At 46.1% G+C, this 22,939-nt stretch overlaps 1 protein-coding gene across 5 annotated transcripts in view; it reads right to left on the bottom strand.

Annotated features, from left to right (window-relative positions):
• The window catches only part of Tox2 (TOX high mobility group box family member 2), a 91,651-nt gene that overhangs the window by 20,798 nt on the left and 47,914 nt on the right, over nucleotides 1-22,939 (bottom strand). For all 5 annotated transcript variants that reach the window (XM_090352388.1, XM_090352390.1, XM_090352389.1 and 2 more), the window contains exon 3: nucleotides 11,791-12,036. In XM_090352388.1, coding sequence (XP_090208514.1) covers nucleotides 11,791-12,036 — 246 coding nt within the window. The remainder of the gene's footprint in view (nucleotides 1-11,790; nucleotides 12,037-22,939) is intronic.

The following is a 22,939-nucleotide window of genomic DNA, read 5'->3' as shown; positions in this document are numbered from 1 at the left end:
GGCAACATGGGGACTTGGGGACATTATAAGTATGAGGCTTTTGCCCTGAGAGACACAGGAAGCCACTGGAAGGTTCTGAGCAGGGCCTCTCTGAGAGATCCCCTGAAGCAACTATAAGGCTAACTTGCCTCCTAGGGTATGAGAGGCTGTGGAGAGGAAAGAGGCTACACGTGCAGCAGGCAGCAGGGGAGCACTGGGGGAGTAGGGAGGGAGAAGCGCCAGGGCCTTGGCTGTGAAGGAGTTTAGACATCCACGGAGACATTCAAGGCTGGAGATAAAAGGTTGAAGTGATTATCAGCTCGTGGATGGTGTTTTGAACCACAGGCACGAACGAGTCCCAGGAGTGTCCTGCCAGGCCCAAGTCCAGGGACCCCTCAGAGCTCAGAGTGAATCCAGGGAGCAGAGAAAAGTAGGCGTATCCCAGGGTAACAGAGGAGTATTTTAGCAAGGATTTAAAAAAAGAGGCCCTGAGTTCAAACCCCATGACTGACCAAAAAAAAAAAAAAAAATAGGAATGGTCTAGATATCCATAAGTGCAGGATAAGGTCACAGTGAGACAGCCGTACAGTGGAATGCTATGCAACCCCTAAAAAGAAGGGGCATGACTTCTAATTACAAACATGGAAATACATCTATAATGGGAGAGCTCAGATTAAATAGACTAGAATGTACAAAGAAGAGACACTACATTATCTCCCCTTCATAACTTTAACGCATGAAGATATGAGTGGTAAGATGGACGGCAAATGGCTAGGTTAATAATGGTTATTTGTGAGTGCTGTAGTTTTTGATGGATTTTAGTTCTTTTTTGCATTTACTGGTGTTTAATTCTTCTTTTTTTAAAAAAAAATAAAGACATTCCGTTTTTAATAAAAATCCATAAAGCTACTTATTAGGAAAGAGACGATGGAAGCACATTTCAAAATTTATGGGACACAGCTAAAGCCATCTTCAGAAAAAAATATATACTGCCATAAACTTTTTGTTATTAAACAATAAACAATAAAAGTAAATGAACAAAAGGAACAAAAATGAAAAATTTAAACAGCGACAGAAAGGGAGAGGAGGAAAGTAATAAACATAAAAGAGAAAATGAATAAATTAAGAGAAAGGAAAGTCATAGTATTGAAGCATAACTCTGACAGTTCTCTGAGAAAAAAATACAACAGAAAAAACGAAACAAAACAATCACAATGACAGATCTGCAAAAACAGAGAAAAGAAACCACAAAAAGTGTACAACTTCAGGACTGTGCATGGGTGTGATCACATGTACAAAGTCTATAAAAAAAAAAGGATACTATTATCCAATCAGGGTAATAACTGTAGCAACCTCAGGGTGTTGACCTATTCATTTTATGAGGATGGAGCCATGCAAAGACAACACAGACCCACTTTAGCATACAAAAAAGAAAACAGTAAATACCACTATAAATCCAGCCTCATATTAAAAATAAACATTAGGGCTAGAAGTTTGGCTTAGTGGTAGAGTGCGTGCCTAGCATGCAAGAGGACTCACGTTTGAGTCCTTGGTACCAGGTATATTAAAAAAACTGGAAGTGGTGCTGTGGCTCAAGTGGTAGAGCTTTAGCCTTGAGAAAACCCAAGGACAGCGCTCAGGCCCTAAGTTCAAGCTATAGGCCTGGCAAAAAGAAAAGAAAAGGAAAAACACACGTGTGTTCCTGTACACGTGTGTTCCTTTACATGTATGTTTCTGTGGGCACACACTCATATATACACATCGCCAAGCAGACCATATCTGTACAGTTCTATTAGTCAGCTCATCACCTGTATTAAAGGAGGAAAAATAGGCCTATCATCCTTAGGCGCTGATCAAGTCCACAGAAACTACAAGTGAACTGGGAATTAAAAAAAAAAAAACTACTAAAGAAAATCGACTTCATATCAAGGGTGAATCAAATTGCCAGTAAGCCAGAGAAGACGACAAAGGCTACTTGCCACTATTGTCACTTCTATCAAGTGAGTGAAGGTTCAACCAGATGCAATAAGCCAAAAAGAAACGGCTTTCAGGCTCAGGAGAGTCTCATCTTTGCAGATGTGAGAGCAGACTGAGAAGCCTGAAATCCTCCATTTCCAGCAGCAGGGAAAAATGAGTCTGAGAGGAGACCTGAAGGTTCCGGGAGCAGTGGCTGCTGTGAGGCCCCTATTGCTAGAGGTCTGGTGTGCCAGGCCTTCCATGCTGAACCTGCTGAGCAGTGGACAGTTCAGAAGGTGAACAGAAAGGCTCCGACCACTTTAACGATGCACACACAGTACAGAATGGCCTTTGTAAGAAAGATGCTGGATATTAGCTTTTTGTGTAAAATAATTAAGAACTTTCAACCAGCACTTAACATATATCAAGAGAGAGACAGCTGCTTTATATAACAATTGTTGCTAGCTTCTGCTAGAAAGAACATACTCTCTCTCCTTGGAACTTGGAAGAAATTCTCTTCCCTGCGCCCACCTCCTTGAACTCTGGGCCTGAGTGCTGTCCCTGAACTCTTCAGCTTAAGGCTACTGCCCTACTCCTTCCTTGAGCCACAGCACCACTGCTGGTTTTCTGGTGGTTAATTGGAGAAAAGAGTCTCATACATAGACTTTAGTGCTGGGCTGGCTTTGAACCTTGATCCTCAGATCTCAGCCTCCTGAGTAGCTAGGATTATAGGTGTGAGCCATCATACCCAGCCTCATGATTTCATTTTTGAGCCAGCATTTTCATAAAAATTAAAATATAGATACAGGCAGAGTTCAGTTATACTGTTAATGCAGGAGACCCTAACCACATTGGAGCTACTGAAAAATAATGTGGTTATAAAGTTTAACCCACAGTTTAAAGACAATAGGAAAAGAAAAGGATTTAAAATGTCCTATTTTACATTGTGTGTTTAGTAATTTTGGGGTTATGTTGAATTCAGTAAAATGTTTTCAAATCCATCCATTCATCTATTTATATTTACATATATGCATACACATATACATATATTTGGCTGTAAGAAGCCTTTCTCCACCTCCCCCAGAGCCAGACCAGAGGCGCGGCCATGTTTCTCTGATGGACGGGAAGGGGCTGTGCGGTTGTAGATGTCAATGGGAGCCACACAGAGCCCCCTGGCAGTGCTGCCTCCCTTCCCAGGGCCGCCCTAGACAAGGGAGCCTCTTGTCTGGAAGTTCCATACAAACTCCCTCCTCCCCACACCTCATGCTGATGCGGGCAGAGCCCCTGTGCTCCAGTGCCCCTGTGCTCCAGCGCTCCAGTGCTCTCCCTGGGGGACCAGGCAGACACAAGTTTCCACTGCTCACTCCAACCTTCTTTCCTTTCTCCTGGCTCCCAGAGGGCAAAGGAGGAGCCATCAGAACCTGGTTCCTGCCTAACCCTGTGTTGGCTGAGCTTAACCACACGGGATGGGGTGGTAGAAGAGTCGAACCCCAAAGGCCCAGTAGGGATACTGTTGAGGCACAGACACGTGGGGGCAACATAAGGGAATCAGACTCCCTTGAGTCACAGGCACTTTGTGGCTGTGTGTTTTCCACTCCACGCACAGCTGAGAGATGAGGATCATTCCGTCTCCTTCCAAAGTGGATGGAAGGGTTAGGTGAGAAAGAGAGGCTGCGCTATTAGACAGGAGATGGGGACACCACTGAGCTCTTCTCCAGCAACGGCACAATCAGCACCTTGCAGTAAAGAGGTGTTTGCATACAGTATTCATTCATTTATTCATTCAGTCAGTCAATCAACAAACCCTCTTCACCAGCAACATTCAATAGAATATTAGATTCTCAGTCAACCCATAGAGCAGACAACACTGGTACTGGCCTCTTACTTGAGGTTTAGTGGGAGAAAGTGACTTGCCCAAGCTTAGCCTCCACCAGGCAGAAGAGAGATAGGACTGGAGGCTCCCTGTGGTGGGCAAAGACCCCGGGCACCTACTGCCACCATCACAGCCCAGCCTCAACCCACGCTGCTGGTGTGCTGAAAAACCTCCACCTGAAATCCCTCCCCTCCCACCCCCATGTACTGCACTTCCTCCTGGAGCTTTACTATTTAGATGAGTTTTATTTGTCTTGCTGTCTCGTATAAAGACTCCGCAGAGTTCTAAATAGACGAAGCCACACGATGAGAGAAGAGCGTGCACAAGACAGACTTTTTATGACCCAGCCAGAGCAGTTGGAAAGCGACTCCCATCCATCTCAAGTTTTATGTGCTCCATACATGCTGAGGAGCCCGTGATGGCTTCTCGGCTCTGCCGACGGAACATTAAAAGCTCATTTTCCCAAACATGGCACTGAATATGCACTCAGAGGAAAGAGCCATTAGACGGGAGGAATATTGAAGCTGCAGCTGACAAATGTCACTGCGATTTCCCCTGAATTCTCTGCCGGGGCCACGGGAGCAGGTGTCAGGGCTTGCCCTCAAGCCGCCCAGCATGGCATCCTGCCCAGAATGGCAGTCAAACACCTGTCCCCTGCCCTAGACCAGGCTGGGGGTCACAGCTCCGATTAGCAGCCTGGCAGGGGGTGGAAAGGCCGGGCTCCAGAGGGCTGCTAAGTGACTATAAAATATCACCAATTGTTTTCCAAGCAGCAGAAGTAGGGGGGGGGGATTGGGGAGGGGGGAGGAGTGTCCTTTCCTGTGGCTTTTGTCCCTGTCTTCTGGCTTTCACAGCCCAGCTCGGAGGCTATCACTTCCAAGAAGCACTCTGCAGTGTAAGAAGTATTTGCATGTATCATTCATTCACTCATGCCTTGCCCCTGAGCCCCACAAATCTTCTGTTTCAAGCTCTGTGAACAGGTATTTGCATGTATCCTTCCTTCCTTCCTTCCTTCCTTCACTCACTCATGCCTTGCCTCTGAGCCCCACAAAACTTCTGTTTCCAGCTCTGTGAAAAACTGGCCTGTCACTGCACATACAAAGTGGATCTCCCTCCTCCCTTGTTCACTGTCTCCCTCATTCATGGGGAAGCCGTTTAGCTTGATATTTAGCTTGATACAGACAGCACTGGAGGTGGTCTGCTTGGGCTCAAATCCATTCTTTCTCTTTTCAAAAATCTGTGCCAGTACTGGGGCTTGAACTCAAGGCCTTATGCTCTCGTTTGGCTTTTTCTGCTCTAGGCTGGTCCTCTACTACTTGAGCCACGGCTCCACTTCCAGCTTTTTGCTGGTTAACTGGAGAGGAGAGTTTCCTGGACGTTACTACCTAGGCTGACTCCAAACTTCAATCCTCGGAGCTCAGCCTCCTGAGCAGCTGGGGTGGGTTACAAGCATGAGCCACCCAACACCTATGTGACACTGCATTCCCATAATTGTGTAGTCATTTACTTCTCCGAGTCTCTTATCATCTGTCACATGACTACATCATCAGCATCTCCCAGGCTCCAGAACGAATGGAGATGACAAATATACAGAAATAAAGCAGCAACTGGGCACATTGTAAGTGCTCAATAAATGCAAGGCAATGATGATTGTAGAAAATCTATCCTTTCATCAAGAAAAAGTTCTTGAGAGATTGCAGACTCAGACAAAAGGCTAAGCCAAGGCCTCTGGCTGCATGTGGTGCTCAGGGGCTGGCTGTGGTGGTCTGTAGTTCATGACACTACATCCCGTGAGCAGCTCTTGCCTGGCAGAGTGAGGCTGAAACGAGCTGGCCACAGCAGGGACCCCGTGACACCAAGAGGAAATAGGGCTGTTAGTCCTTGGCCTGTCCCCAGACTGTGAGCACCTCGGGGTTTCTCTAAATTGTCCTCCACCTGGGTACCATTCTGCAGGCTCACTCTAGCCATGTTCACAAGGTGCCAAGAGCACTGGACTTGGAGCCAGAAGCCTGGGCTCAAGTGCTGGCTCAGCCCTTTTTCTAGCAGAGAGACCTTCTTGTCCCATCCATTCCGCCCTCAGCAGGCATTGAGGATTACCGTCTCACCATCCCCCTGCTAAGTGCCTGTCAGACAGGCGTGTGCCTCACAGGCCGCTGGGCTGTCCCGGGCTGGCAGTCCAGTCCACTGTCACATATTCTGTGCACGTCTCGATGTCAACTTGTGATATGTTGTTATCATGGTTTTTATGCTGGGTGGCTTTTGATCTTTGCATTTGGAATGTTGGGTATTCCTTTAATTGGATGATGGAGGGGGCAGGAGTCTCCAGTAGTCTCAGCTCAGAGGATGCTGTGAGCCTCAGAGAGAGCACGACTTCTAACCTGGGTCTTAAGCAAGGAATTGGGGGTTCACCAGAAAGACAAGGGGAGAATCTTCCAAGCAGAAGGACTGGCATGCTAGGGTTCTCAAACTGGTGATTTTCACTCCCCGAGGGACAATGTGTCATCATCTGGAAACACTTTTGGTTTTAATTTTGACTAGAAGAGGATACTATAGAGGCCAGGGGAATCGCTGACAGAGAGGACAGCCCTGTACCCCAGGGAAGCATCCCATGCAAGGTGTCTGTGGAGCCGAGATGGAGCAGTCCTACACTGAACAACAATGGTGAGGACATGGCTTGGGATGCACCGAAAACCTGCACCGGCCAAAGCCTCGGTTTCTGCATCTGAAAAATGGGGACAATAATGTTTCCCATCTCAGCACTGCTGCAAAGAGGCAACGGCTTCAGGACTGTGGAGAACAGGTACCCATCCCCATCCTCTGAACACACCCCAAACTTTAGGGCAGATCACTCACAAAAGACAGTGCTCCTAGGTTCCAAAGAAAACCCAAACACAGAAAAAGAACACTGACCTTTTTTCTAAATCTAAGAGAGTATCGGGGGTAGAATTCAGGGCATGGGTCCTTTAGCTGCTGCATTTAAGGCTGAATCACAATCTACTTCCTTCTCTCTCTCTCTCTCTCTTTTTTTTTTGTCAGTAATAGGGCTTGAACTCAGGCCTAGGCACTGTCCCTGAGGGTTTTTTATTTTTCCTCCAGGCTAGCACTCTTATTACTTTGAGCTTTTCCCATTTTTTTTTTCTTTGCCAGTCCTGGGCTTGGGCTGAGGGCCTGAGCACTGTCCTTGGGTTTTCTCAAGGCTAACACTCTACCACTTGAGCCATACCACCACTTCTGGCTTTTTTCTATGTACATGGTACTGAGGAATTGAACCAGGGTCTTTGTGCATGCTTGGCAAGCACTCTACCACTAGGTCAAACTCCCAGCCCCAGCTTTTCCCATTTTTAATTGGAGATAAAAGTATTACGGACTTACTCACCCTTCACAGCTCCATCCTCAAATCTTGGCCTCCTGAGTGGCTAGGATTACAGGAAAGCCCAGCTACTTCTCCACGTTTTGCTGGCTAACTGGGAGATAAGAGGCTCAATGACTTTCCTGCTTAGGCTGCCTTTGAATCACGACCCTCAGATCTCATCTTCCTGAACGGCTAGAATTCCAGGCATGAGCCACCAGCACCTGGCCAAAAAACATGAATCTTACCTCTTACCAAATGTGGACTAACAGACTGCATGTTGGCTTCTCACTGCTTGAGTTTTACCAGAGTGAATTTCTGTGACCGAGTTGTAAACATTTGCAAAAACCCTTTTAAAACTGAAAATGTGCCAACCGATTCTTAACTACTATAGCTACTAAATTAAGCATGAGAGATGGAGTGTTGGGAGGAGCAAAAGAAAACAAAAGGAGCCCTCTAAGAGTTAGCGGAAGTAAAATAATGTTCATTAAAAATAGAAAAACAAACACACACAAAAATCTTTTGTGTTCAACTTCACACTCGTACATCATAATGTTCTAGTAAAAGGCCATTTCCCTTGAGATAATAAAAGAATTGAATTTTTCCTTATCGGTCATCTATTTTTCTAGCCCAAGCTATTACTCCTGCTCTGGGGTTGCTAGGCAACAAGAAATATTAATAGCAGCTTTTATTAGCTTAGCTTTTGCAGCGGAGTACCAGAATGAGAAAATGGGAAACATAAATGTGTTACATAAATCTTTCAACCTTTCAGAGCCAGTGTTAGTCTCTGTTTTCATAATGATTTATTGAAGTGATGGTTCATTTATGAGCAAAAGGAGTGCAGGATAAGAAAACGGCGCTATCCACTGCAGGGGTGTTTTGAAAATAAATAATTATAGCTGGGGAGCAAAAGCTGTTTAAAGCCATTTTTCTGAGTTTTAGAAAATGTAAAAAGACATATTTCTTTTGCTTACTGCCTCTGAAAAACAGGGGAATGAGAATTGTTATCCAGACTCTAGTGTATAAAAAGAAGGCGCTGGGCCTACCCTATCCCCTTTCTAGACGTACTCTGATCAGTCTCTTCCACTCTTATCCCCAGAAGGACAACACCCTGGCACCCCCTGATTTTTATCGTGGCAGGTCCTCTCTCTGGCCATGAAGCCAATGGCACACCAAGCCTTTCACTTTGCTGCTTCTTTTCCTTTCTTCTTCCCTGATACTAGTTTGAACTCAGGACCTCACTCTTAGTGAGTGATCTACCATGTACACCACACGCCTCACTCTTTTTTGCTTTATTTGTTCAGGGAAGAACATGGGGTTTTCCTCTAGGACTGGCATTGAACCATGACTAAATCTCCCACAGAACTAGGACAGCAGGCACATCTAGCCTAGCTTGTTTGCTGAGATGGGTTTCATAAACTTTCTGCCCAGACTAGGCTTCAAATCAATAGCCTTCTGATCTACCTCTTGAGTAACTGGGATTACAGGTATACCTGGCCTCTTCTCTGTGGCTTTTTTGGGGAGTGGGGAAAAGTTAGTTGTGGGGCTTGAATTCAGGGCCTAGTGCTCTAACTCTACGAGTTACAGCTCTATTTCTGGTTTTCTGACAGTTAATTGGAGATAAGAGTCTCATGGACTTTCCTGCTCTCACTGGCTTTGAACCTTGATCTTTAGCCTTGTGAGTAGCTAGGGTTATAGGCATGTGCTGTACCTTCAAAGCACCAAGCACTGACCCAGATCCTGGGTTGCTTCATTAACTCTACCTCTGACTTGCTTTCTCAATATCTACCTCTGCAAGCAGCCTAACCACTGCCCTATCAGTGCCTACAGCTCTGGACAAACCTGGGCCACTAAGTCCTGCCAATAAACTGACTGCATTAATAAACACAGTAGCTTACACTCATTAAACATCTACTGTGTGCCTCTTCCTACATCTGACCACTGAAACTTCCAGAGTTTCTATGGGGCAAGCACTGTTGACCTCCGACACAGGGGAGAAGGCCTGCCTTGCTCTAGGGTTCAGGGTGGGGTGGGTTTGGACTCAGGTCAATCTCACCCCATTTTAACTAGTGAGTAAAACAAAATTTCAAGAAAACAAGACCCTCCTTGCCCCTGGAAGCAAATGTGACATAGGCTATTAAGGAAGTGACCCCAGTCCTATCTTTTACACTTTGTGCAAGGGGTGACTCTGCCACCGATCCCTTTAAGAAGGCTGGCTCTGGCCAATGGGAGAGTAGCTTGTGCTAAGTGTGTAGAGGTCTGAAAAACATTAGCATCCAGAGGCCACATTTTCTTGATGTGCCTGGGAACCCCACAGCCAGGTGAACAAACCTAGTTCCCCATGCAAGGAGGGATTCACAGCCAAGTCTCCTCCATGGTTCTCTGTGGTTTCCATGAGCCAAGATCAGAGATCTGTGACTAAGGCCACTTTAGACTGGGGACTCCAAGCAAGGTGCAAGCTGACTCCAGAAATTATCTGACCTAGTCCAGATCAAAAGGACCACCTTGCTGACCCAAATAATCCAAGAGAAATCATCACAATGTGATGTTTTAAGACTCCAAGTGTTGGGGTGGTTTGTTACACAGCAAAAGCTGCCTGATAACAATCACAGAACAAAACAAAGAACTTATGTGTTAAGAATGATAAAGGTAATTGGTTGGACTCAGGGTTTTCTATAGCCTCCAATGGCTGAGAAATCTAGATGGTTGTGAGGGAGGGATGTCAAGTCTTCTGTCCCAGTGCCTCGGGCTCTACAGGGGATCCCTGTGTCTCAATTCATACAGATCAAAGAGGGATACACTGAGCCTGGGGGCAGCGGTGCAGGGAAGGAGACTGGAGAGGAACAGCACTGACCAGGAAGGGGCAGGGGTAGTGCTAGGAGGTATAGGAAGAATTCTCAGACTAGACACACAGGCCCTGCCCCCAGGTTCCAGGCCCTGAACCAGAACTGTAGGCTCCCATGAGAACCATTGCTGAAGTAACTGAGGTCCCATCCCTGCTCTCAGCAGGTATCCCAAGACAGCAGCCTGTGGGACCCTTCACATGGAGTAGGGAGGCCCCAGGCATGCTGGGAGAGCCAGTTACCAATGCTGAGCAGACTGGACCACACAGCCCACCCCCCCCCCCCAAGGCTTGACCCAAGAAATCCCTGGATCTCTGGATCATTAGAATTCATAGCAAGGGTGAGGCTGGCCCAGCCTCACCTGCCCCAAACTCCTCTGCCTCCACAATAAGTACGGGTTCCCGGGGAGCCTAGATTCCTCCTGGCCTAGGATAAATCCTCCCCTGGGACCAGCAACATTGTACCCCGCCAATATCTCCAAAATCAACCATGTTAGACTCCACAGAAGCTCCTTCATAAATTCCACACTTGGCGTTTTTCTTTGGGTATTTTAGAAACCTGATTTATACATACAATATCTCTCTCAAAATGAGACAATCAACACTGGATGAAATTATTGAGTTATGAAAATAGGGGTCAGATGGAGGTGCAGCACTTTAAATTAAACTGGAAAAATATATCTTTCATACTAAATTGACTCTTTTTTGTCTCGGAAATGAATGTTTAATCAGTTAAGACGCTGAAGTCAAAGAAGAAGCCTTGAGCATATTTAATTTGGTAGAAGGAGCCCGATTCTAATACTTTTTTATGATTCCTGCCGGCAGGCTTTCCTCTCCTGGGAGAAAATCGGACTCCACACATGTCTATGGGGCCGGGTAGCCTGATGGGTCCAGAAGAAATGAACTGGTAGCCTCTGGGATCAGAGCCAACAGGACTGGACATTGCTGAGGTGGCTCACCTCCCTCTGCCGGACATCTCTGGGGTGTTATGGTCTGTGCAAATTAACACTTAAGGCATTAAGCTCCTCCCTACCCCTGAACTCTAGCTCAAACCACCACTTTCCCTGGTGCTTAAGCAAGATACCATTTTCAAAAGACAGGATTCCACTTCTATGATACATCCAGAATAGGCATAGAGAGAGCAGCAGGAACAATTAGGATCTGTTAGGCTAGTGGTTGTAGGAATGGATTGGGAGTAATAAGGAAAAGGTATAGGTTTTTGCCAGTAGGACAATGGCTCACTTCTATAATCCCAGCTACTCAGGAAGCTGAGATTTGGGGAATAAGTTGCAAAGGTGGCCAAGACAGGAAAGTCTGTAAGATTCTTATCTCCAGCAAAAAGCAGGAAGTGGAGGCGTAGTATAAATAGTAAAGCACCAACCTTGAGTGAACAAAAGCCAAGGGAGAGCATAAGATCTTGAATTCAGGCCCCCAAAGTACATGTACACCGTCCCCATAACTAACTAAATATTTGGTTACAGGTTTCCTTCAAAGGGTGATAAAAATGTTCTAAAATCCCATGTACAGATGGTTACATGACGCTATCCATCTATGCAAAGTGACGGAATTATATACTTTCCGTGGATGAACCCTACAGCACATGAATTACATTTTGATAAAGCGGCTAAAATGAAAAATTAGAATTAATACAACAAATCCCAATTTGTCAGACACAGAGCTTGCCGAAAGCACCAGTTTCCCTCCATGCAGACCCCCGACGGAATGCAGAACTCACATGGGCTCTCCCATCCCATCCCGCGGAAGCGAGGCAGGAGACAGGTAGGCACTCACCGTGGGCAGCTGGCCTGACAGCAGGTGGCCATCCTGGGCCAGCATGTTGGACACCATGATGGTGGGGAGGTCCATAGCCTGGTAGGAGTAGGCTGGGAGCAGCCCGTTGGGCGCCAGGCCGTGGCGCAGCGAGTGGTAGCCAGCCTCGTGGTCCCCCAGGTGCAGGAGGGGCGGCTCGGGGAGGTTAGGTGGCGTTATGGGGGGAATCTCATAGTCTTCGTTGCTCTCACTCTGGCTGCTGTACGTCTAAAACATCAGAAAGGGCATGAGGTGGCGGGGAGGTCAGTGGTCTTCAGATGGCAGGTCCCACCCAACCCCATTACACAGCCTGTAATGGCGACAGGAAGAGACTCTCTGTCAAGAGAAGGCAGTGGGTCTCAGGGCTCCTGACTCATTCAGACTCCTGTTTCACCCCCCAGCAGACATCCCCACCCCCCCATGGAGATTCTGGAGGCCAAAGCCTGGCTTCCTGCAGGACAGGCCCCCCCCACGCCCTGCGAGAGCCCCCTCATCTTAGACATTCTCAACATCACCTGTCTTTCTCCTCTTGCTAAATGGTACAGACATTCCCACAGACGCCCATGCTGGAAACAAGGAGCCGCCCCCTTCCCCCATGCTCACTGCTTCATCCCTCCTCCCCTGCGGACCAGCCACCATGACCACTGGACTCAACCTCATACCCACAGCTCTCTGCACAGTGTTGCCCCGCCCACCTGCCCTGCCCCCACCCATCCTGTAACCTAACCATGGCTTAAACATCATCAGATTAAAGCAGAGCGGATCAGACCCCACTGTACACCCAGGACTGCCTGGCATTTTTCCTTGGAAGAACTTTTGGACTTGGAGATGCATTTGTTTCCAGTTGAATGTGACTTCTGCTTGCAGTCCTCATTGCTTAGAAAAGTATAAACTCAAGAACAATTCATTAAAAAAATTGTTGAAAAGAAAAGGCAGGCCTTAGGGAAGACAAGCAAACACCTATCTCACTTAACCTCTGGGACCACCCTGGAGGTGTGGGGTGGGGGGAGGAGAGTACTGTGGTCACTATTATTAAGGAGTCATGGAGGTGGTAGTGAAGAGGGGCAGATAACAGCCGGACCTGGCAGGGCATGCCTGTGTTCCAGCATTAGGAAGCCTGAGGTAAGAGAATGGCAATTTGGAAGCCAGTCTGGGATCCACAGCAAGACCTTCTCTCACACTAACAACCATCAAATAGACCCAGACAACTTGGGTTTGAATCCTGGCTCTACCACTTACTTCCAGAGTATGATTCTAGGCACAATCAGCCATCTGAGTGTTAGTTCTTTTTTTTTTTTTTTTTGCCAGTCCTGGGCTTGGTCTCAGGGCCTGAGCACTCTCCTTGGACTTTCTCAAGGCTAGAGCTCTACCACTTGAGCTTCAGCACCACTTCTGGCTTTTTTTCTGTGTATATGGTACCGAGGAATCGAACCCGGGTCTTCGTGCATGCTAGGCAAGCACTCTACCACTAGGCCAAACTCCCGGCCCCTGAGTGTTAGTTTTTAATGCATCCTTGTTGTGCTTGCTGGCATTCCAGAGACCTTAAGCCGTCTCCAAGGACAAGAACAGGCGTCTGGCCACTCACTGGCTCGGCAGCATTGCCAGTGAATGCTCCCCACTCTCATGCCACACATCTGTGCATCAAGGGATGACATCTGTCCTCAGCTTCGTCTCTGAGGTGGGCTGGGGCTGAGGGCCTTAAGTGGGATCAGCCATAGTCACTACATTACATTGTCCCAGAAAGAAGAACCCCCCTTTTCCTCCTGTCCAGTCACCTTCTCCAGGAAGCCTTCCCACTGACCTGCCCATCTTACAGTCAGACAACACCCCACTCCAACTTCTTCTCACCAGCACACTTGTGTCTTCTTTATAGCGTGCATTACCGCATCTTTATCTTCTGTTTGTGTCCTCGATCCATCCCCTCCCCCACTCCCATTTCAAGCTCCATGAGGTCACAGGTTAAGTCTGCAGGTCTCCAGTATCTGGGACACAACAAATACCCGATGACAATGCATCAAGTCAGCCCACAAAACGGCAAAATGGGAAGCTTCCCGGACCGTCACCCAGGCATCTCCATGTTTGTTCCTCCACTGTCTACTGTCTGTTGTCTTCCACCTGTTTCTGGCCCCCATGATCCAAAACAGGTGCTGGCAAAGGGCAGGTGCCTAACGAGTGCCAAGTGACTGCACAAGTCCACTCTTTTCAGTCAAACTTCCACCGAACTGGAACCCGCCCAGTCGTCCAGAAGCCTTTTGAAAAAAGAAGCATCTGGTGGATCCAAATATTGAAACAACACAACGACGACAATTCATTTAAAGAGGCAATTAGCACACTTGAAAACAAGTGTGCAGACATGTGTGCCTCTTCTGAGTGCAATGAATCCCCAAACACCTCCACACAAGCCAACCTGACCTGAGACTGATATCCCTGGAGGACCTACTGGGTGCGAACCCCACACCACATTTCCATATGTGCTTTCTCCTTAAAGGTCCTACTGTGTGCCAATAAAACACATGTCCAAGTATGCTTTCTACTTAAAGCCTTTACTGTGTATCAGTCCTATACAGACATTTCTATATACCATCTCCACTGAGAGGCCTTTCTGTGTGCCAGTTCCACAGGTCGGTACATGCTGTTCATTTAAGGATGTCTGTCTTATCCAGACAAGGAAGGTGGCACTCAAACAGCAGAGGTGCTACACAACAAGTGAGATTCAGATTCAGGCGATGGAGTCCTCATCCTGCACTGTCGACACCGGGCGGGATGCTCTGCACATTCCAATGCCAGCCCAGGGTCCACCTAAGCATCAGAGAGGCCACTCCACATGGTAGAAGTGCCGTCCATTACCGCCCTCCTTCTGAAACGCAGAAAGAGGTACGGAGTGCCTGGGCTGGAAGAGATCTGGTGAGATCAAGGGACAGAGTAGCCGTTTTCCATGCCCTGATTCCAAGATGGCAGGCATGCTGGACAGATCCCAAAGACCAAGGGTTCATTCAGCTCTAGGGTCAGAGGTCACCTATCATGGCCGAGAGGAGGGACCTTAGAACACTGAAGGTAATGGCTACAGGAAGGAGACCAAAAGGCAGGATGCAGGAAGGGAGTGACTGTTAGGGGCAGGGAGGATATAAAGGCCTTACTGGCATGAAACGGTATCTTCATTTAACTTCAGTTGTATTTTCCTGCAGATAAATGGTGCTGAGGATCTTCTCATGCGTTTCCTATTTGCATATCTTCTTTGGAGGGATGTCTGTTCAGATCTCTCCCTGTAGCTGATTGGCTGTGGATCATCCGTCACTGCACTGTCAAGAGTTCTTTATACAGCTGGGTGCTAAACCCTTCTGACAAGTGATTGGCAAATTTTCTCTCTTTCTCTTTCTTGACTCCTTTGGTATGTGAAAGTTCTTTACTTGGATGAGTCAGATTCATCTGGTTTTTACTGTTTGTTGGTTTGATGTCATAGCCAAGAATTCACAGAGAAATCCAAAGTACTGATGGGTTACTATTGTGGGTTTTTTTTTGTTTCCTTAATAATGGCTATTTACCCCAGATGTGCGTCCATATCACGGGTCCATTTTAAAGGCATTCTTGTTGACACCAGGCAGGCAGAGTCAGTCCAGCACGGTTGTTTTGTACACAGCTGCTCAGTGTACGAAGCATCCTGTGGTAAAGGAACTATTTCTTTCTCTATGGTTGGTGTGGCATCCTTGCCAGATTAAGTGGGCCACAGCTGATGACGTGCAGACTCTTTCTGCTTTTTCAGTCCACCCCATTGTCTTCCATGTCCTCACCCCAGTGTCACCACGGGCTCTTCTAAAGAAGAATTTTTATCTATTTGGAAGGTAGGAGGGCTAAACAGGGTGAATGAGGAGGACTATGGTCCAAGCAGTTAATTTGTATATATGAAAGCAGAACAATGAAACCTGTTGAAATTGTTTTAGCAAGACAGAGGGAGGGGGCAAGGAGGATACATTATTTACATGTGTGAAAATGTCACAATGTAACTTTCCTGGTACAACTAATGGAGGCTATGGAAATGATTACAAAACAGAACAATTTTAATTAAGGATACAATTAGTGAAAGGTTACACTGTTTTAGAAACATTTCTGAATCTCTAGTGAGGATCTGTAGCTTAGCATAAACATCAGAGCATAAAAGCATGCAGTTGCTCTGTTAAAAACTTTTCATTTGTCTCATTAAATCCAGCTTTTCTCCAACTCTGGCAAAGGTTAGAGGGTAAGAGGACATTTGTTAAAAGCAGAGTTCATAAGACGGCAGCTCCATGTTTCTGAGTCTCCCTCACAGCCCTCCCTCCCTCTCTTTCCTTCCTGGTAAACAGGCAGAACTTTGATGTCCTGGCTTTGCCCCAAGCTTACAGGTGATGTTTCCAATTTTCCTCAAGAAGCAGGTGCAAAAGTCTTGTTATTGTACCTAGCATGACGTTCATTCATGCTTAGTGAACTACCAAGAGTCAACATGTTATGTGTGATGCAAATAGAGAAAAAAATAGTCCCTTTCTCCCCGTCTGTGTCTTTAATAAGAGTCTTGCTTCCACCTTCCACTCTGGGACTACAGGATGTGCCATACCTGGCTCCATTCGTGTGGTAAATATGATTGTGGACACTGGCTTGCCCACTTTTGCCCCACACCTTAGTCACCACGTTGTCTTAACTATGAGAACTATAACAACTTGGAACCTTCTGCAAGGTTCTTGGTGCTATTCCGGCCCCTAGCAATTTCATACCCATTTGCTAGTGGTGAAGCTGGGGGTGCTGGGAGTTGGGGCAAGTGGAATCTGTGGACGGTATAGTCCCCTTAGTTGTAAGTCACCCTGTCCTAGCAGGGGTGTCTCCTTCCCATTTCCTGTTCAGGACTCTTCAGCTCCTTCCCCACTGTTTTCTAGCTTCAGATCCACAAGGCTTTCAACTTCCAGGTTGAATTTATTCTCTCCTGCTCCATTCCTCACATGCCATAGTCTGGGGAGCTGTTTTCCTGGCTTCTTTTTTGGTTTATCCAAATAAGTGACTTTTCCATGTTAAAACTTACACTTCGAAACTTTGACAAATTCAATTATTAACTATTTTGTTACAGTATTTAAAGGAAGGCAGGAATTCTATCCCATTCCATGAGCACAAAAGGAAAAGAGAACATAATTAAACTTATCAAACTCTTAAAAGGAAATGAGAATGAATTATGAGAATACTAATAAAAAATCTCCTTGAAAATGTCAGACAGTACGAAATATTAGTAATCACAATAAATAGAAGTTATTTCAAATTTGTAAAATATAAAAATTAGTATTTCAATCCAAATATGTGAATTCAGGCTAGTTATAGTGACAACACAACTGTAATCCCAGCACTCAGGAGTCCTGAGTTCACAATAAGATACTCTCCAAAACACAACAAACATAAAAAACTATAATACTAACAAAATAAAATGAATAGAGCACATATAACTTAGAAGATATAGTCAAAACAATGTGACATGAGCAATTAAAAATAAACAGATATAAAAGGACAGAAAACTTAATAGCAAACTAAGTATAGAAATTAACAGCAAATTATGGGCAGAAAGCATTAAAGAAACCAAAAGGAACACTTTAAATGATACAACCCACTATCCAGAAATGACAAGACATAAACTCTGATAAAGCACAAGAATATACAATGTTAAGAGCCAGTAAGAGTAAAAAAAACCATAGACAAGCTGAAAGCCTTTAACTCATCTCTTCAAAAACTAACAAGTCAGTCGCACAGAAATAAGGATAATAGACTTGATGAAACAATTTACTTTCTTTTTGTGTACGTGTGTGTGTGCAGGTCCTGGGGCTACAAGTCAGGGCCTTGCGCTGTCCCTGAGTTTTTGTTTTGTTGGGGTTTTTTTTGGGGGGGGGGGGTAGTGCTTTGTTTTGTTTTTGCTCAAGCTAGTACTCTACCACTTGAACCACATCTCCAATTCTGGCTTTTTACTTAACTGGAGATAAGAATCTCATGGACTTTCTAGCCCAGGCTGGCTTTGAACCAGAATCCTTAAGATTTCAGTCCACTGTTGCTGAGCCACTGTTGCACGTCTACCTTTTTTTTTTGTCAGCTGTGGGGCTTGAACTCTGGGCCCTTCTGTGCTCTTCAGCTCAAGGCTACCACCCTACCCCTGGGCATCGGCGTTGTCCCTGAGCTCTTCAGCTCAAGGCTATTGCCCTACCCCTTGAGCCACAGCGCCACTTCTAGTTTTCTGGTGGTTAATTGGAGATGAGTCTCACTGACTTTAGTTCCCAGGCTGGCTATGGACCGAGATCCTCAGAGCTCAGCCTCCTAAGTAGCTAGGATTACAGGCGTGAGCCACCACATGTCTACCGTCTTGATTTATCTCGGGCATATTCATTTTTAATGTCTGTGGAACACTTAAAAACACATCTGTGCATTAGCTACAAAGACAATCTTAAACTTTTCAGAAGACAGAAGGAACAACATTAGTCCACACTGCAAAGTCTAAAAGATGCTCCAACCTAGCAATTAATGCAAAACAGAGAAGAGGAGGAAGGAAAAGAATGGAAAGACAGAGATTCTCCCACACATCGCATTCTTTTATTTATTCATTTATTTTTGTCGGTCAAGGGTCTTGAACTCTGGGCCTGGGTATTGTCCCTGAGCTCTTAACTCAAGGCTACCAACCGTACCCCTTGAGCCACAGCGTCACTTCCGGTTTTCTGGTGGGTAATTGGAGATAAGAGTCTCACAGAATTTAGTGCCCAGACTGGCTTTGAACTGCGATGCTCAGATCTCAGTCTCCTAGTAGCTAGGATTACAGGCATGAGTCACCGTGCCCCGCTAACATTCCATTCTTTAGGAGCAAACTTCTAAGTAACTTTTGGGTTAAGGAGGAAATTACAGCTGAAATTCTTTGATTAAGTCTATGAGCCAAAAACAATGAAAAATGTATGCTTGTTACCTACATTTAACTTTACTAGAGATAAGAAAGACAAGCTAGATGAACTCAGTAATCAGTTCAAATAGAAACAGAATAACACAGTAACAAAAAGTCAGCAGTAGAAGAGCAATAATATAGAAAGAACATTAGGTAAGAAACAAGGTGGGCACCAGTGGTCCTTGCCTGTAATGCTAGCTACTCAGGAGGCTCAGGTCTGAGGATGAAGTCTCAGAGTCCCTGGGACTCTTAATTCCAACTAACCAGCCAAAGACCAGAAGTGGAGCTGTGGCTCAAGTGGAAGAGTGCTAGCTTTGAGTAGTGAGAGCATAAGGTCCAGAGTTCAAGCCCCAGTCCCAGATCTTCCTGTGTTTCTTTAACTTGGCCACTGGACCAACAGCAAAGCGGGGGGTTATATACAACTGTCCCCCAACATTCAAGGAAAAAACACAGACCATATGGGAAGCAGGACCAGTAATTCACAATCCCATTTTACACTGGAGGAAACTGAGGCTCTTCAGGGAATAGGAAATCCTTCCCACCTGAACGAAAGCTTGTTCCTAATACATCACACTGGACTCAGCACCCCTCAGTCCAGTGAGCCCAGGTCAGCCCTCTCTTATCCTTTTGCCCCAGGGGAAGCAGTTAATAGTGTGTTCTTTCACTCACAAGGGGCCCTGGGTTCAAGGACAAATGACAGTGCCATCTGCCATCCAGTTTTAATAAGGGAGTCCCCTGCCCCCCGCCCAGCAGGTCACCTCCCTGAAAGGACTGCAGTGCCATTTCATCTCTTTCTGGACTCCTGTTTCCGGAACAAGGAAAATGGTTTCTTATCTGAACCCTGTCCACTGGAGCAGGAGTGTCAAGAGCTACCACGTGCCACGTTTGCAGGGAATCTGACTGATTCCACAGGGAACAAAAAATGCAGTTTGCCAGGTATATCAGTGGCCTAATGACTGGGTCCACTCCCTCATCTTGGAGGATGAGTGTTTAACAGATGAGATGCTTAATGGAATCATTCTGATTCCTAGATCAGGGCCTATCAGACCAAGTACCACAGCACCTCTGAGAATCTGCTGGCTCCTTGCCATTTTCCTCACTACAATGCTTCTTGAAGATCAATCAATGAATCAATCAATCACCCAATGAGCTCATAGATAACAGAAACCAAGTAGGAATGGAAAAGCCGCATTGCTAAAATTCAATGCTAGAGGAAGTAGGGCTAGATTTTGGGCCTTTCTTTCTAGGCAAGATTAACGTCCAGAGCGGGGAGGGGTCCTCTGCCTTCCCCGGTTGACCACGCTGTCAGCCATGGTCACTTCCTGGTTGCCCCTGGCTGTTCCCAGACCCTAATATACTCAGACTACAGCACGCCGAGGCTTAGCCTAGGTAAGGACTGGCAGAGGCATTCACCACAACTTTTGTCTGCTAAAGCCCCATCAGGGATGAATGTGAATTCTAACTCAGGAAATGGTCAGATACACACTGAGGTTTAGGCAACTTCTTGGGTGATTCACCCTGGGGGAAGGAAGGTTCTAGAGGGGGAAAGATAGGAGCTTGGGATTTGGGCTTTCCCTATTCTTAAGCCATCTAGCAGAGCTTTCCTGGCAGGAAGGTGGGAGCAGGAAGGTGAGGCTGAAGAGCCAGCTTGCCCTCCCAACAAGTACGGGAGTTGCTTTTTGTGTTTGTCTGTTTCAGTAACATTTTAATAACCACATAGCCATCTACCTCTCTGGGTGCTCTGAAGGAGGACTCAGCATCAAGCCGTGAGTTCAAGTCCTAGTGCTGCCATAAGGGGGCAGGGGTGGGAAGGAAGAGAGAGAAGGGGAGAAAACAAAGAAAGACACTATCTTATGCTAGTATGACAAATGCCTCTAATGCTAACTTTTTCCCAGACATGTGATTTGAACTTAGGACTTGCTTTCCCATACCATGTCCTGAGTTCAAAACACATAGGGGCTCTCCTGCTTCCTAATCCTTCGAAATTACCTTCTTGTGAGAGCTCAAGTCCCAGCTCTACCTCCAATAAGGACCTTGTGGTGAAGACAATGTCGTTTTTGTTTTTTCCTTCTTTTTGGAACTAAAGAGACACCAGCTGTTCAAAGAAGACATCAGACCAAGGAGTTTTTAAACTCGAATTTCATTTCCTCTCCCTGCCATTGGTTTTTGCAGGTATGTAGGCATACACAAGGCCACGCTGCTTTTAAAAGCCTTTTGAAATTGATGAGTAGGCTTTCTAGTTGTTCCTGTGCTAAAATAGCTTCTGGTTTAAAAAAAAAAAAGGATGTCTATTTGCAGCTTTTTTCTTTTTCTGTTTCCACTTCTACCTTTTGAAAAACTATAGAAGTAAAAGCATACAAGCCAGCTGCCTGGGGACAAAAGCTCCCAAGTTCTTCAAGAATGGTTCTTACATATGTACTGTGAATGGCAGGGCGAGGGTCTGTGTCCCCACTGCTGGGGACGCTGGCCTGTCCAGGCTCTATCCACGCAGGTAGCCTTTGGAACCGAGTCTTAGCATCAGCTTGCTGACCACCAACCTCGATGGTCAAGTTAGCCTACTACAAAGCCCACCCCATACACCCTGGACGTGCAGGCTCTCTGGCTCAGGACACTAAACTCCAGGAGACAATTTACTCATTGACAGTTCTTCTACAAGCTCATCTGCCTTTCCAGGAGAAGGTACCGAGGACCAAATACTGTGAGGCCCACTCTGAACTGACTGGAAAGGTTCCTTTGCTCCTCCTGTAGTCTTATTCCCAAGCATTCAAGGGGCAGTGACTCACAGAAAAACCACCCCCCTCAAGTTTACAGAGAAGCCACCAAAGAGCCAGGCTTGTGCTGGGACACAAGAGTTCCTAGAGAAAGGTCCAGCTTCTGTCCTCATGTTGGCCGGTCTTTCTCTACAGCTTAAAAAAAGACAGGGAAATGGGTGTACCTGGAATGAATCACGTTAGGTAAGGTAAGCCAAGCTCAGAGAGATGAATGGCACGTGTTTTCCCTCATAGGTAGAAGCTACATCTAAAATACACTGGGACATGATAAATTACACACGATTCTGGATATGCACAGAAGTGAGACAAAAGCCTCCTTTGATACTCTTAGGGGAGGAACAGGAAGTTGCAATGTCTATGTGGCTCTGATCATACAAAATAATGTTTATCGAAATGAACACCAGGAAATGGAAACAAGAGAATTTTTTTCCTCTGTTGCTATTTTCATTTCTTTCTGATTCATTCATGTATCTGTTTTGGGGAGAGTTAATGGGAGGCACAGAAATGGAGGGACAAAGGTTAAACAAATGCAGCAGTGGTCCTCACTACACACTGTTGAAAACAAACCATGCAACTTGGGGATGGGAAGGAATGGGAAGGCAGAAGTGGGAGACAGTAAGGGAAGGAATGACATTGTCCAAAAAGAAATATACTTATTACCTGACTTAAGTAACTAACACCTCTGTACATAACCTTTCTAATAATAACAAAAATTATTTAAAATGCAGTCATGAGCCAGGTGCCGCTGGCCTCACGCCTGTGATCCTAGCTACTCAGGAGGCTGAGATCTGAGGATCGTGGTTCAAAGCCAGCCCAGGCAGGAAAGTCTGTGAAACTCTTATCTCCAATTAATCACGAGGAAACTGGACGTGGTAACACTGTGGGCTCAAGGTGGGAGAGCGCTAGCTTTGAGCAAAAGAGCTCAGGGACAGTGCCCACGCCCTGGGTTCAAGCTCCAGGACTGAGGGGAAAAAAATGCAGTAACAGCAGAAACCTTTTCTATAGCACTTCACAGCACCTGTGGATGTGGGTCCCTGTTTGTTCTATGTGTTTCCCATACATGCAGGCATTGATCTATGAAGTAAGTGCTCTCACCATGTTCATTCTGTGCAGGAAGATGTGGGAGATCTGCCCATAGTCACACATCTGAGAAAAGGAAGGGAAACCAGGGTACCAGCTCAACACTGGATTCTGACAACCACCACCAGAGGGCGCTCAGTGGTGCCACCAGAAGAGACAGCCGCCCTGACTGCCACAGCCCACACAACCTCCTGAGAGACCCCAGCCAGGCCACACCTGGAGTTCTCTGACCCACAATGTCTATCAGAGGACCAGAACACATTTATTTTTAAAAATAAAAAAGTTTAGCTCATAGAAAAAAAAAGTCTAAGTCTTGAAGTTGGAAGTCTTAGTGACTGTGGTTCTGTGTCTCTAT

The sequence above is a fragment of the Megascapheus bottae genome, chromosome 18 (genome assembly GCF_031878675.1).
Source record: "Megascapheus bottae isolate mThoBot1 chromosome 18, mThoBot2.hap1, whole genome shotgun sequence".
Taxonomy (NCBI): domain Eukaryota; kingdom Metazoa; phylum Chordata; class Mammalia; order Rodentia; family Geomyidae; genus Megascapheus; species Megascapheus bottae.
This window is presented reverse-complemented; position numbering and strand designations above follow the sequence as displayed.